Source organism: Ptychodera flava, chromosome 13, assembly GCF_041260155.1.
Source record: "Ptychodera flava strain L36383 chromosome 13, AS_Pfla_20210202, whole genome shotgun sequence".
Classification (NCBI taxonomy): Eukaryota; Metazoa; Hemichordata; class Enteropneusta; family Ptychoderidae; genus Ptychodera; species Ptychodera flava.
In genome coordinates, this window is record NC_091940.1 from 37,607,028 (window position 1) to 37,621,723 (window position 14,696).

Sequence of the window (14,696 nt, forward strand, 5' to 3'; positions counted from 1 at the left end):
TTAATCCCACAGGTTTGCACGGCACTGGGGTATTGTTACTACTATGTACCTGATGGTGTTGACATGAATGCATTGTTTGATGGCAGCAGTATCCACTTCCTGAATGCAGGATGTTATATGGCTACCCACTTTGCATATCCCCTACAGCAAACTTGAAGGTAAAACTAGAGCCCTTTGTCTTGAAGAACATATGAAGACTAACTCTGATTTATTTTGAAAAAAAAAAAATTGATACAGTATGTTCAACATGGTCAGAGATCAGCAGAGTACTGCTTTCACATTCAGTCAACAGAAGTCAAATGAAACAAACTGAAGAAGTTTGGACAATATTATGCCATTTCTAATGATAGTAAGATAACTGGTGTTAAGGGTTAACCTGTAACTTGTACAGGCACATGATTGCTGGAATGGCAGCATCCAGTAAAAGCAAACATCATTTGTCTTGACTCTATGGCAGAAACTGGTATAGATTTAAACAATACTATGAGTTGTGATAGTAATTCACCACAATTGTCTCCACTTTTCACACAGGTAACTGATGTATATTGCGTAACCTTGCTTGTTCTGTACAATACATTGCATATGACCACTGTGACAGATGTAAGACGAACTGTGAAGATACATGTCAGAGTTGCATAGATTCTTTACATATGAATGACACGCATATACACAGTTGTAACTTGAACAAGGAGTTCGGTACTGATGGCATTATTTCCATCATCAAAAGAACTTCCTCAAAATGATTTGTTTAAATGAAAGACTGAAATTCATTATTGCGAAAACAAATATCATTTTCAAGGTGCTACTGAAGATCATAATTAATTTATGCAATAAACTTGGTATTACAGAAAAAATTTAATTTCTAACACAAGACTTTTCCCTTGGCACTTCAAAAAAGATGTTCAAACTCCTAGAGTAGTGAAATTTTGAAGAATTTTAGCATTTCAAATTACTTGCATGCATTGAACTGATATATCTGTTCTAATTTGAGTAATCTGTCCTTCTGTCAGACAAATAACTTACAAATTTTATTTTATACAACATAGGGACAGCTTGTCAAAATGGCAAAACCATGCGATAACATCTGATCACCAAGGTGTATGACTGAAGAAGTGTTATCAACAGAGCCTCTTTCTACTTCTTTGACAGTTATTGCACAAAGAAATATTCAGTACTCCCTGGAAGTTTGCTATTGGTAATCTTAAAACACTCCTTATAAGCAAGGTAGAATCTGCTTGTGAGAATAAACGCCACAATGTGAACTGTAAGTTTTATGACAATGACAAAATTTGAGTGGCTAACTGTTGTGCAACAAAAAGGTTGTCTGTATGTACTCTGAATAAAACTATGGAAGTATAGTGCAGCTGGTACAAATTTTCATTTCCTTTGGCACGATTTATTTAGAAGACACTTGAAATTTTCAAAAAGGAATATGGAAATTTGCTGGAAATTTTTTTTTGTATGCAACATATTTGACTCGTAAAAGCAATGTACAAGTTGGAATGTTTATTCTCTTGATCAACTTGATCAGAACATCACATTATATGCGAAATCTCAGAAATTACATGAAGAAACAATCAAAATATTTCACTTGTAAGTTCATTACCATGTCTTTTGGTATGTACAAGAACATTTGTCAAGTGCTTACTCTGTCCTGAACTACCTTGTTATGATATCAAGATAACGCAAAATCAACCAAACTAACAAAAGGCTGTTTTGGAAAAAAAGACCTCAAAGGCAACAATTGGCTCGCACATCTCTCTTTATTGATCACAATTTTCTTTTCCTTTTCCAAGCACCTTTTTCAAATTTGCAATATTTCTCTGAAAATGTTAAAAACAAGTTTTGCATGGAATTTGTTAACTTTTGTGGTCCTACTTGGTGCAAATTAAGTCTAGTCATCAGAGCCAGTCCCTCTTTTTGAACGTCGACGAGGTGATCTTCTTGGTGAGGTTTTATCTGAAACATAAAGTATAGGTTTTGACTGTTGCAAAATCTCACATGCAATATTTTTCCTGTATATGTCTCACAAAATGTTAGGTTCAGTGAACATAATATACCACACATAGAATAAAAACTATTCTTTGGAAAATTAAAACATCCATGGTACTGTTACTCTCTGGTTTTAAACGCTTAAATCAACTCTTGTATATTAGGCTCAGGATTTGATGTCTATTGGCTTGAGAAATAAGTTAAAGTGAAAAACTTTATCCCTTTCACTGCCAGACAGTATCACGTCCCCATCAGCCATTTCAGTGAAAAGCAGTAATGAGCCAAAACCATACATATTTGCACCCATTTGACTTGGTCTGTTCCACCAGCTTTAGTCCACAAAAATCACGTTTACAGTATCTGTGATTTAAGGGGCCTTCAAATCAAATGTTCAATTTTTTGTTAAAATGCACCAACTGGGACATATTTTGCTTCACTACATTTTAACGAACTTGACCTGATGGTGACTTATGAACTTGGCAGGATAAGGGTTAAAACTGTCTGGTTACATGTTCGACACTCTGCAGCCACTTGATAAGGCTGTGACAAGTTACAGAGAGTTAAATACATTGTACAACAGGGTAAGAGTTAGTGTATAAACACTGTCATATACTATGTGCTGTGGGATGAAGAATAACCCTTATCAACGACACAACAGCTGGTTGAAGGATTGGCAAAGGAAATCAAATGCATTTGTGGGAACTGGGAATAATTGTATGAATCATCAGCTGTAAAGAGCATGGCAAAACCACATACAAAGGAGCTCTGGAACACTATTTCATTCCATTTTATTTCCTATCTCTTTCCCTCAGCATCTCTGATAGTGCACCATAGTGCTTGATAGAGTGTATAATTTGAAATGTGACATGGGTCAGCTGATTCAGTATAACTGGTAGTGGTACAGGTATTTTGTGGAATGTAATAACTTGTTGGTAGGGGAGACGTGTGTTTTTCATGGTTACTTTGTGGTAGCAGTAAAACAGTGGCATTGTTAAGCAGGGATTGGGGGTTACAGAGTACAAGGTTTTTTGAACCTCTTATGGGACACTTACTCATCTCAAGTGTGGACTTTGGTATCCATTCATAATCTACATCTGAATGGTTTTGAGTTCCCATTTCAACAACTTGCTTGGATGGTCTTTTCTTTTTCTGTGAATAGACACAATCAAAATGTGAAAAGTCTTCATATATTTAGCTTGCCTGTCTGACAAACCATGGTTCTGAAAATGCTTACCCTCAACTATTATTGCATTTGATATATGATTCACTTTCAACATATGACAATAAGCTGATAATTTTTCCAGTGGGCTTTGACAAATATCGTGAGAAAGTTCCATTAGCCAACTTGTTATTGCTTTCACAGACAATATACATGATACATTGGGAAACTTGCCAAGGACATATTGTTTATTGCACAGTCTACACACTATTATGTTAAACTTACACCAAAACTACTGATGAACTGTTGCCCAGCAACTAAGAGGAGTACAACGACAGCAAGCAAGAAAACATAGAGGAAAAATCTGGAAGAAAAGAAGAGAAATTGGTTATTATCAAGTGACCTCTTCACTGCACAATCTGATTAACCCTTTGAGTGCCAAAGTCAATATTTGTCACCTTTATAAAATATAGTCAATATTTTTCAGATTTTTGATCAAAAACTATCCATTTAGTCCAAAATTATCAAAAAAATTAAGCAAAGATAAAAAATTGGTACGATATTGCACCAATCTTTTGGTGGGAAAGAATTATAGCATTCCGCACAGTCACTTCCACTTTGCTTTGTCCTTTGTATTAGTTTCAGGTTGATCTTAGACAACTGAGGACAGCAAATGTGAAAGGAAAACACAATACATCCCTATATTTGCTTTAATCAGATTGTGATGGAGCATGTTTACTACATGAGGAATGTTAATCACTGTCTTAGCACAAACTGTCGATGAAATCGTGCAATAATATGGCTACACTCTTAACATAAAATGACAATACACAACCTTTTTTGGCTGGGCCTTCAGGAAAGCTGTCTCACATTCCTTATTTTGTACTCTAACTTAGCACAACAGAAATCCTAAACATATTTCAGCCCAACAATAAGCCTCTAACCTCCAGATATACTTTTTAGGACATTTCCACTAGGACAGTTGACTAATACACAACCATTAGGTAAACCGAATATTGTTGCACATTTAAATGCTAATGGAATAACTGTAATCATCTGAGTATAGCCCCCTGCTCGTGTATAAGCCCCTTCACTACTTTGACAGAATTTTTTACAATGCTGTACAAACTTGTATAGTTTTAACTCAAATGCAGAAAGGTTTTGAAAGTGTAATGAATCTTTTACAGTCGGTAAAATTACTTTTCAGACAAATGAAACTGGTAAAAGGTATGAAAACAATGCTACATTGAAGTCTGCATGACGGTGCTGTACGGAAAAGGGCATGTTTTCACCATAAGCTTATGATTCTGTGGCCCCGTTACCAAACAGAACACTGAAACTCTGGACTACCGTTCCTGGTCATATCCATGATGTTGGCGGTCAGTCTCTTGACAAGCAATTTTATTGTCTACACCAGTGACGAGTTGACCATTGACTATTACGAATTTGACTGCTATATTTTTGTTTTCAAAAGATACTGTTTCATCTAGAAAGTCGCATTGCTTTTACGTGCAGCCAATACATTTATATGTTAGGTTCACAGTACTGGTAAATGTTCATTGATGCAGATCGGAAGAATTCATGACATCTTTGTTCAAGTTTTATTCTTATTTCAAGAATTCAAGTTAAAATTTCACCATTTTGTCTCTTTTGTATCAAGGTATTGAGTGATATGTTGGATTCGGAAGAGTGAAAATTAAATACTGTGTCACTTGGGCTGATATCGCTATCTTTTGGCTATGGGTGGTATTACCAGTTCATGAGATTGTGAGTATACTCAGTCTTGTCTGTACATTTTTTGTTTAACAATTTCCTTTCAAGGTAAATATATTTTCAAAAGTGACTGAGAGTTCAATTAGTGTTCAAAAGTTGTGCATATATTTACATAAATAAAGCCTGCGTGGGAAAAAGTTGGGTTGCTTGAGTATAATCCCCTCCCCTTGTTTTGTCAAACTAAGAGCTCATACTTGAATGAGTATTGTAATGCCAAAACCTAGAACATTTTTATCCAGTATTGGCGTATCTAGGTTCCATGAAAAGTTTATCACACTTATCTCTAACACTACACCACACCCTGTACAGGCCACAAACAACTCATGAAAATGCTTCTCTCCTGTACAAAATCATGCAACTTACCCTTTCAACTCAGCTGTCACAAAGTCAAGATTGCATACAATGTTTTCCACTCTCTACTTTCAAGATCAACTCTGGAGATCAAGAGTTGCAATAAATCTGCATCTTCTAATCTAACTTTGACAATTGTAGAAGTTTGACTGGGAGGAGTTGGTACTGATATGATACCAGAGACATTGAACATCATAATACTGATGACACTGAGCATCAACTCGTCAAAATTGTTTTCAATTCTTCTTAGTGCATATGTCCTCAGAATTGTTTATGACTAAATCATTGCCATGTCTTTCTCAATGCCATACGGGTGTTCTGAACGAACAGGTCAATCCAACCCGGTTAGCAACTGAATCAACTTGATCAGAAAAACTCTAACCGAGCCAATGACAGTATGCAAGTGGGTTGTTTTGTCCCCCAGAATAGCAAAGAGATGACAACTTCAGCCCAAATGCCTACAAAGATACATCATCGGACACTACAGCAATGATTTTAAGACATCGTTTATGAACTTACGTTTCAGTATCTAATCCTTCATCTAGTTCAATAATGTTGATTGTTTCATTATATACAGCATCTTGAAAGAAAATTCCTTCCTGCAAAGTAGGAAAAATAATTTAGTCTTAACAAACAGTTTTTATAGTACCTTTGTTTTACATTCCAGTAAAAAGTGACAGTCAGTAGTGTTTTTGTTAAGGCCGGTACCCCAGTAAATGTTACTGGGTTCCCCAGTCATTTTACCAGGGTTCCCCTTGGTATATCAATGCAATCAGATTAGGGGACAGCAGAAATATTACCGGGGTTCCCAAATCATTTACCAACATTCCAGAACCTTAGCAAAAACACTGGTGAGTGACAGTTCTCACTCCAAACTGTTATCATGGGATATAATGTTGTAGTACGAGGCTCCATAATGTCAAATCGGGCAATTGCAGTTTTATTACTTTTTCAGTTCAGCATTCTAATGCTGTCCTGAAAAGGTGCAGTTACAATTACTGAGAACCACAAGAAATTCATTTTTCAAAGATGTATCTGTAATCAGTATAACTGATGCTTGACAATCCAAATCCTAACTTTGGGACGAGGAGAATTTATGTATTCATAAGATTCACAGTTCTACTGGTTTTGTGATTTTTTTAATGTAGCAAAACCTTCTTTAGTGCCTGATCATGGTGTTATTGTTGTTTCATTTAATGGTGAGTGCATTTGTTGGAAACAAATGATATTTAGCTATCCTATGATGCACTTGCAGTGACCAAAGTATTCGTTGTAATAAAATTATCACAGACATTTTTTTCATAAAGAAATTCACTTGACATGTCTTCCTGTCTTGTTTTGCCTCCAATACCTCAAGGCCACTCATTATTTATGTTACAGGATTTTGATGCTAGCTCAAAAAATGTACACGTAGTGACAAAAAAATATTTTCTATATTTAACCACAGGTTTCTTGGCCCTATGTACAGTCAATGCTTTGTACTATATGTTATTAAATTCATTGGAGACATACTTACTGCATCTTTGTAATTAAGATTGATAACTAATCCGAATGGGCGTCCGGCATATGCTTCATTTGGAGTAAAGACATATTCAAATGTTGACTGTCTGCTGGGTTGTACCACTGTAGTCATATCTGAAGGCTGTGAACTAAACATGTACCAGAGGTACTTCTGTCAGTAACCCCATGTACAGTGATACCGTCTGCATGTCAGGCTGAAGAATGTGACACTTGAGATACGGTATAGATCACATATATTTGACATGTTGGTAGCATCAATTATCAAAAGCAATATGTGAAAATTACTATAACATCTGGAAACTAAATATAGATGAGCTTTTCTTCAGAGATCGGTGCCTGACACGAAAGCTAATTAATCTCATGTCTAAAATGACATCTTCCAGACAACTTACTGCACACAATGGGATGAAACAAATATGATAACATGAAAACAAATTTCAATACGCATCTGATAGAGTCATTATGGTCAAGGTTGGTTGATTTGCTGTAATTTTTGACATGATGCAATCTTCTTATCAGCAGGCTGGTAAATATCACACCAATTAAAACAGACAATAAACCAACATTAGTCAGCAATTTATATGCATTTAATAAATGAGTGGAAAATGACCATTTGTTTACGAAAGCGGTACCTTCTAATTGCACCTAAACATTAGGATGACTACTTACATTTTGGATGAAGAAAGAAAAATCTTGTGGGTAACGGAAAGAAGCCTCCATGTTTTCAACGATGAAGTCCAGTTCACCTTTGTTTGAGAATCCAACAAGAATGCGCACTTGTTTGCCAGCAGTAATTTCTGAATAAAAAGAAGATAATTATGTTTTTTTAGGATCAATTCTTTCCCATAACGTATCAAAACAATTTTGTTCAATTACAAAGAGATACACTGTACCTGCCATACTACTCAAAAAAAAAGAATTCTTGTTTTTCATCTTCCTGCCAGTCAATCTACACTAGACACATCGGCTGTTTTTAACATTAACCACAAAATAAATTTATGAAAATTGTATGTGCTACACACAGTGAAAACATTGTCTGAAAGATCCAATACATGTTCCGTTCTGAACAGTGATCTGAGAGTTGTCATCTTGCTGCTTAGCACAATTACCAAGTCCTGTAAACAAACGTTTATCATTTGTTGTTTTCATGTTGGTAGTTGGATTGTGTAGGGTACAGAACAAATGTTGTCATTGCATCATTTTTACTAGAGATCTAGGATGAAAAACAAATCTTTATATTTTTGGCGTGATTTAGATAGCATCTATGCTCATTTCAATGTTTGTATAAGTTTACATGTGGGTAACCAGTCAATGTTCACTCTCGAATCTAGTGCCTGCTGGTATATTCCATATTAAATATTTATGACACAAATCCATCGGTGATTGAATCCTGTAAGTTTTATAGAACTGATAGGGACTTTGATCTTTTGCTTTTAATATCGCATTACTTTCACTATACTTAAAAGAACTGGTGAGAAGGGTGATGTTGACAAATACAACAAAACAAGGGAATCTTGAACGACAACCATGTAAACTGATCACAAAGTAATTTGTAACAATCATTGCTGAAGGATAAGGTCCAGGCATGAATAATAACTGTCACACACCATGATGTGGTGCTCTGTCAAATGTACAGCGAGGGGAAAGACGTTCGAGTACCCATAAAATTTGATACTGACATAGAACACGGCAGTATGCCTAGGACATGCACAAATAAATTCATTTTCAAATAAAAGAGTACACAAACCTGGCTCCACCTGTCGATTTGGTAAAATTGTTAAATAGCTGCTGCGCTATGGCTAATGTTTGTACCAGCAATGCTTCGGTGGATTGCAGTTTTATCTTTATCATCAAAGCCAATGGTAATTATTGTATCATCGGAAATCACCTGGCAATATTGCTCTGTGAAGTGTCTTGTCAAAACAAAACCTTGAGATTTTGTACAACTGCCTCTTTACCCCTTTTCCTGTCAGACAGTAGCAATTCCCTATCAGCCAAGCCTGTTAGAAGCTTGGTTTGGTCTGTTATAGCAGTTTTAGTCTGTGAAAATCATATTGATAGTACACATGTATTTATGTCTGCGGGTGCCTTCATGTTCAATTTTGTGTTAAAATGCACCATTTGGGACATGTTGTGCTTCACTCATTTTAACCAGCTTGACCTGATGGTGAAATATGAACTTGGCAGGATAAGGGGTTTACCATGGGTAATGTTACAAACATTTCATTCAGCATAAGACAGTGAAGATACCCACAAACCTTGCTCAGACCCTTTGGTGAAAAGGATGATAGTATCAGCATCTGGAGATGGTTTCAGTGGCTCCTCTTCTTCTTCTTCCTCCTCTTCCTCTTCAGTTTCTGCAGCAGCCGTTTCCTCTGCCGTGTCTCCCTCCCCTTCTTCTTCCTCCTCCTCCTCTACTTGAACATCAGTATCCTCATCTTCATCTTCCCCCTCTACCAAATCTTCAACACCATCATCCTGGGCTTTTGCAACCAAGGTACTGTCTGAAAAAAGAAATGTTTACATTACTAGTGGCATAGAGTCATCCACAACTTTAAATAATTGTTAAAACAGAATCATTCAAGGATACATTAGCTGACAAATTCATGAAAACATTACAGCATCTGATGCACCTGACTTTACATCACTATGGAACTTTGATGTGCATACATTGTGTTATTACGATGCAGTGAAGTTCAAAGTACAGGCCTTTCTTTTCATGATTTATTAAGAGGTAGTATAAAAATCCATGGTAAAATCAAATGTAGACAACACCATGCTAACATACAGTCTCAACTCTGATATTTCCCTGAAAATCTTTGGACTGGAATTTTCATCACTGTACTGGGGACAAGACATCATTTGTTCACTAAGTACAATGCACTGCATTTCAGGGGTAAATGAAATGAAGTTGACTCAGCATTATTTATGTGAATTATTACAAAAATATTGAAAACTAACAGGCATATGATACGCCCGCTTTCACAAAAGGAATTCAGATACACACGTTACAAATTGAATTTACACTTGTGCCTTGTTTTCATTGAAGGTTTTACATCTCTTTTGAGGTGTTATAAAAATCACCAGTAAAATGAAGACATGGATAAATTCTATTTGCAATCAAAGATTTAGAATTGACAGTGTGTAGTTTGGAAAAATCAACACTGACGTGTTTTTGTGAATTTTTATGAGTAATATTCTGAAGGAGCCTCGGGAATGGACAGCTGTTCAACAAGACTCAACAAGGGCAATGGAGGATTATGTACATACTGTAGTGAAAAATAAAATTCTGTTATTCATCTCAATCTGTTTCTTGTGGCTGGGATATGTGTAAAGTCTTATGACAGTGATACTTAACACAATTTTTCTGGTTTTCACAATGTACTCCGAAAGGAATGAAGATCTTTGATGGTCTTGCAGTTATCACTTTAACTAAGGTGAACCCTAATGCTTTCTAAGCTTCTAGTTCAAACAGCACATGGAAAACTACTAATGTACGAGTTCATAGGTCTCCTATGGACTGTTCCAGTGTTTTATTTTGTTTTTTGTTTTATCTTTTATTAAGAGTACACCATTGCAGTTAACAGATTCTCAGTGTTTTTTTTTGTTTTTTGTTTTATCTTTTATTAAGAATACACCATTGCAGTTAACAGATTCTTTGAAAGCATACAACGGTACATTTGACTGTTTTACATTAGAGATTATATAACATTAATTATTTTACGCATTTCTTCCAAATGTACAGATTCGGGTCTTAACTCTTTTTCAACTTCATATCTGAGAATCATTTCATTCTTCAAGATAACATTAACAGGGATTTTGGAATCTGTCACCCAATATTTGTGGATTGACCACTTGCCAAGCAAAATCAAGAGATTGACAATTAAAGATACATCATTCAATCTACTTTGACTCAAATCATAATTAAAAATTATTTCAGCATTGGACTGTTCCATTGTTTGGATATGTAAATACAATATCGTAAAATTAATGAAAATGCAAGCAAAAAAAAAAACATTTTCTCTCTCAATGATGTGGAAACTCAAACACAACCCTGCATTTCTTGGCATTTCACATTTTCTGTTTAATTCACCAGTAAACAGATGAATGATGAAATTTAGATTATGATCATGGTTAAATCTTTTAGGTTTGAAATGACTTTCAACAGAATACATCAGGGCTGTATGACTACATGACAAATATTGATATGGTGCATTTTCTAAAATACTGAATACCATTTTGAGAACTTTTGCACAAAGTAAAGATTTGTGTCACTGGGAAGGTGGGGATTATGAACAGTTTAAACAAAGATTTGTGGTAGGTTATATGTAGGTAGAGTGAAATTTATCCCAGACTTTCTCCATCAAGGGTTTAGTGCCGTATGCCTAGCCGGCGAGGCCATCAATGCCTGTCATGAAGAACATCCAAAAATTATATTTATTACAAAAAAACAACTACTAGGGACAGTGAACTGTCACCAGTGCACTTTCAATCAGCTCAGCCCTATTGCGATATTATGGTACATTTTCTAAAATTGTTAATGGTTTTGGAACTTTTTGTGCAGAGGAAAGGTTTTTTACACTATATTTAAAGAGGGTAGTCTGATTTACAAACTGATTGTAATTTACATCAGAGCCCTCAATATTACAACGTCAATCATTGATTTGAGACAGGGTTTATTTCCATGGCAAAATGGGTATGGGTATGATAGGTAAGTACAAGTGGGGATTATGAACAGTTTACACAATCATATGTGGTAGGTTGTATATACACATAGTGAAATTTATTTTCTATCAGGAATCTTACCATCTTTAATCACATAGACATAACTGTATACACTTGTCTTTATATATGCAATTTATCTCCTATCTTGAATCTTTCCATCTTTAATCAGATAAATATAACTGTACACACCTGTCTTTATACATGGCCACATGTGAGTAAGTGAGTGTGAGTAAAAAACTGACAAACACTGACATTTAATTATGGATTGCACCTGAAATACTGCGAATAAACATCAACGACGAAATTTGGAGGCAGCTCTGCAGGTGAGGTATACACAATGCCATTGCACTGAGCAGACTCAATGAACTATTTCTGTTCCATATGTTCAATGTTAAAATGATTGTAGACTTATGTCACAACGATAATCTACTATCGTATAGAACTACAGTAAAATATAAGCACTTTTACGCCGTATGATGGAACATTTCGACCTTTCGATGCTTGTATACCTATTGTATACAAATTACATGGAGACCTCAACGACGGCAAGGTCAAATATTGTAGTAAGTACAACTATTTACTACGTAAACGGCATCTCTTATCTACTACTGTTGTCATGCCGGGCAATAATTGGTTGATTTTCGATGATCTATCCCTCCTGCAGTAAACAAGTTATTTCCTATGATGTTCGCTTAAGGATTTTGACAGAAAAATATGGATTTATTTGGAGAAATCGTCTTGTAGTACAAGAAGCCATACGGGAAGTTACTCTCGTGGATCCCGGAAGCGTGTAACTCTAACCAGGGAATCAATGCTTGTGACCTGAAACTTGTTTGATTGCTGTTTCTTCGGACGCTGTGAAAGCGTCGTGTGTGTTATGAACAGAACATTTCTATTGTACTGTTTTCACGTGAGACAATCGCAAGGAAGCGCACAACATAATGTGTGAATTTCATACTAGTGTAAGGCTGACCTGGTGTTGATCAAGATAAGCGAACTTTCCACGTAGGCGATTCTGAATGAATAACACCAGTTTGTTTACAGGGGACACTGTCACATATGAGTACTTACCATTATCTGTGAAAATAACGGTTGTCGGCAAAACTAGCAGCAAAACCAAGACGAGTCTCCTGAGAATCTTCATCTTCTTCCCAAAGTCCACAAATTGCTCCTTAGAGCAGATGATGACGGATTTGTAGAGGGACTATGCCCGATTTTATTCTGCCAAAATGGCGTTCAGGTGACGAAAGGATCGACAAACGAAAACGAGGCTTATAAATAACCTTCGTGGCACAGCAGACGCCCGCAACGCCTCCATAAGTTGCAGTACAATAGCAATATTTACATGACAAGGGAAGCTAGCTTTACGCCCGCATGTCATACAAAATTATAGAGGCAGAAGGTGATGCATGAACAATGCACCATATCAAAATGTGTGCACGTATTATTAAATTGTGTACTTGCATAAATCGCATTTGATAACGCAACTTCACCGAATCAACTCACTTTTAGGCCTCTTATCTTAAGGGACGCACCATCTAGATCTTGGGAGGGTTGGTGTAGAACTTGCATAGGAATATGTTAGCAAATTAAATACAAAATAAGTTAATCAACAATATTTAACTAAAAATGTCAGTAATTGCTTATGGTATGACAACAGTGTGATTAAGGAAAAAGAAAACAAAACTAATTATAATGTATCTAAAATCCAATAAATTTTCCTGTCGATCCTTGAACAGCTATAGGCATTGTAGGATTGAGTATAAATCAGCATTTTGAACTCTGTCATGGTATTGTGTCTGCATAGAAAGCTGCAATACAAGCTGCAGGAGATGTGTGTGGTTGGCTGAGAGGGTCAGGGCAAGCATTGGAAATACCTTAAAGTGTCAGTAAAAAATAATTATCAAAGACAGTAGAGGGGGAGTCTTCCCCCTACTGTCTATGCTCATATGAATTTTACAAACTTTGAAAAAAAGACAAGGGAACTAGCAAGTCATGATTAATGAGGGAATTCAGTAAAATAGGGTTAGTAGCCAACATGGATTTATCCTCCATAAGACAAATGTGTGATTAATAAAAATTTGTATTAAATGATGAATTATTAGAATATAAAAAGGTAATAAAAACAATAAAATTATGTGGAACATTAATTGTTGAGAAAACTGTGCAAAAATTCAGTATAGTCAAATGATTGGAAAAAGGGAATTCTTGGGGGAAAGTGTGCATAGCCTGGCTAACTCCAAAGAAACATGGTAATATTTTTGAATAAGAAGATATAGAATGCATGCCTTCATTCTGATCACCCTGTTCCCAGATTTAATGGTTACCCCATAACAGTTTGAGCAATTAATTATCATCTTTCATTCAAACATTCTGAACTTCTTTTATAACCCAACATTATGGGCTGAAGTTGTAGAAAAACATTGAAGAATTGTAACTACTACATTCATCCTCTGTTTATGAGGATACTCTTAAACTTTTTTATCACAAATAGATATGTTACATGTCCCACCATAGACACTATCGTGACAGCATTCTAAATCCTAATCACTTCTGTTCTCATTTTAAGGTTTAAATTTAGTTCGACTTAAGGAATTTCAGCGCTTCTTGTAAGTATTCAAACATATTTTTAAAAAATTTAATTTGGTGGAGATGTTTAAATTCTATATCAAATTATGCGGCGTTTACAAATTAAATCTTGTGTCAGTACTTAGGCTGTTTCTCTGTCACTACTATGGAAAGAATAGAAACCTCTCTATCACATAAATTTGTATTATAGCATCATGTGCATTAAGATGTTCATCCTTTGATAATAAAACAGTGATAATCTAGAATACTATCAGAGTAAGAAGACTGTGCTTCTTTGTATATTTTATAACATATCTTTTGTACATGTTTCTTTGGTTCCATTGGTTTCTTTGGTTTCCATTTCAATAAAAGGTAAGGGATCGATATTTAAATCTTGAGAGAAAATTTATATGTTATCAGTAAGGATTAATCTAATCATGAATAATGTACATGACAATAATGATCATTTTCCACATTTATTGAAGAGATTCTATTGTCGTCAATCATCATCATAATAATAGTCTTACTTTAACAGGTTACAAGATCCATCATTGTTTTATTTGAAAATTTGTTGATACAATAATAATAATATTTTTAATAATATTTG

General features: G+C 35.3%; 1 protein-coding gene across 1 annotated transcript; it reads right to left on the minus strand.

The window, feature by feature from the left end:
- Positions 1–1,491: 1,491 nt before the first annotated feature.
- Positions 1,492–12,801, minus strand: LOC139148370 (translocon-associated protein subunit alpha-like). Its single transcript, XM_070719794.1, is given in 9 exon segments — positions 1,492–1,959; positions 3,045–3,141; positions 3,437–3,515; positions 5,795–5,874; positions 6,792–6,902; positions 6,904–6,924; positions 7,466–7,593; positions 9,055–9,300; positions 12,593–12,801. Coding segments are annotated over 9 exon segments (900 nt in total). The 5' UTR covers positions 12,666–12,801; the 3' UTR covers positions 1,492–1,894.
- Between the last annotated feature and the right edge of the window lie 1,895 nt (positions 12,802–14,696).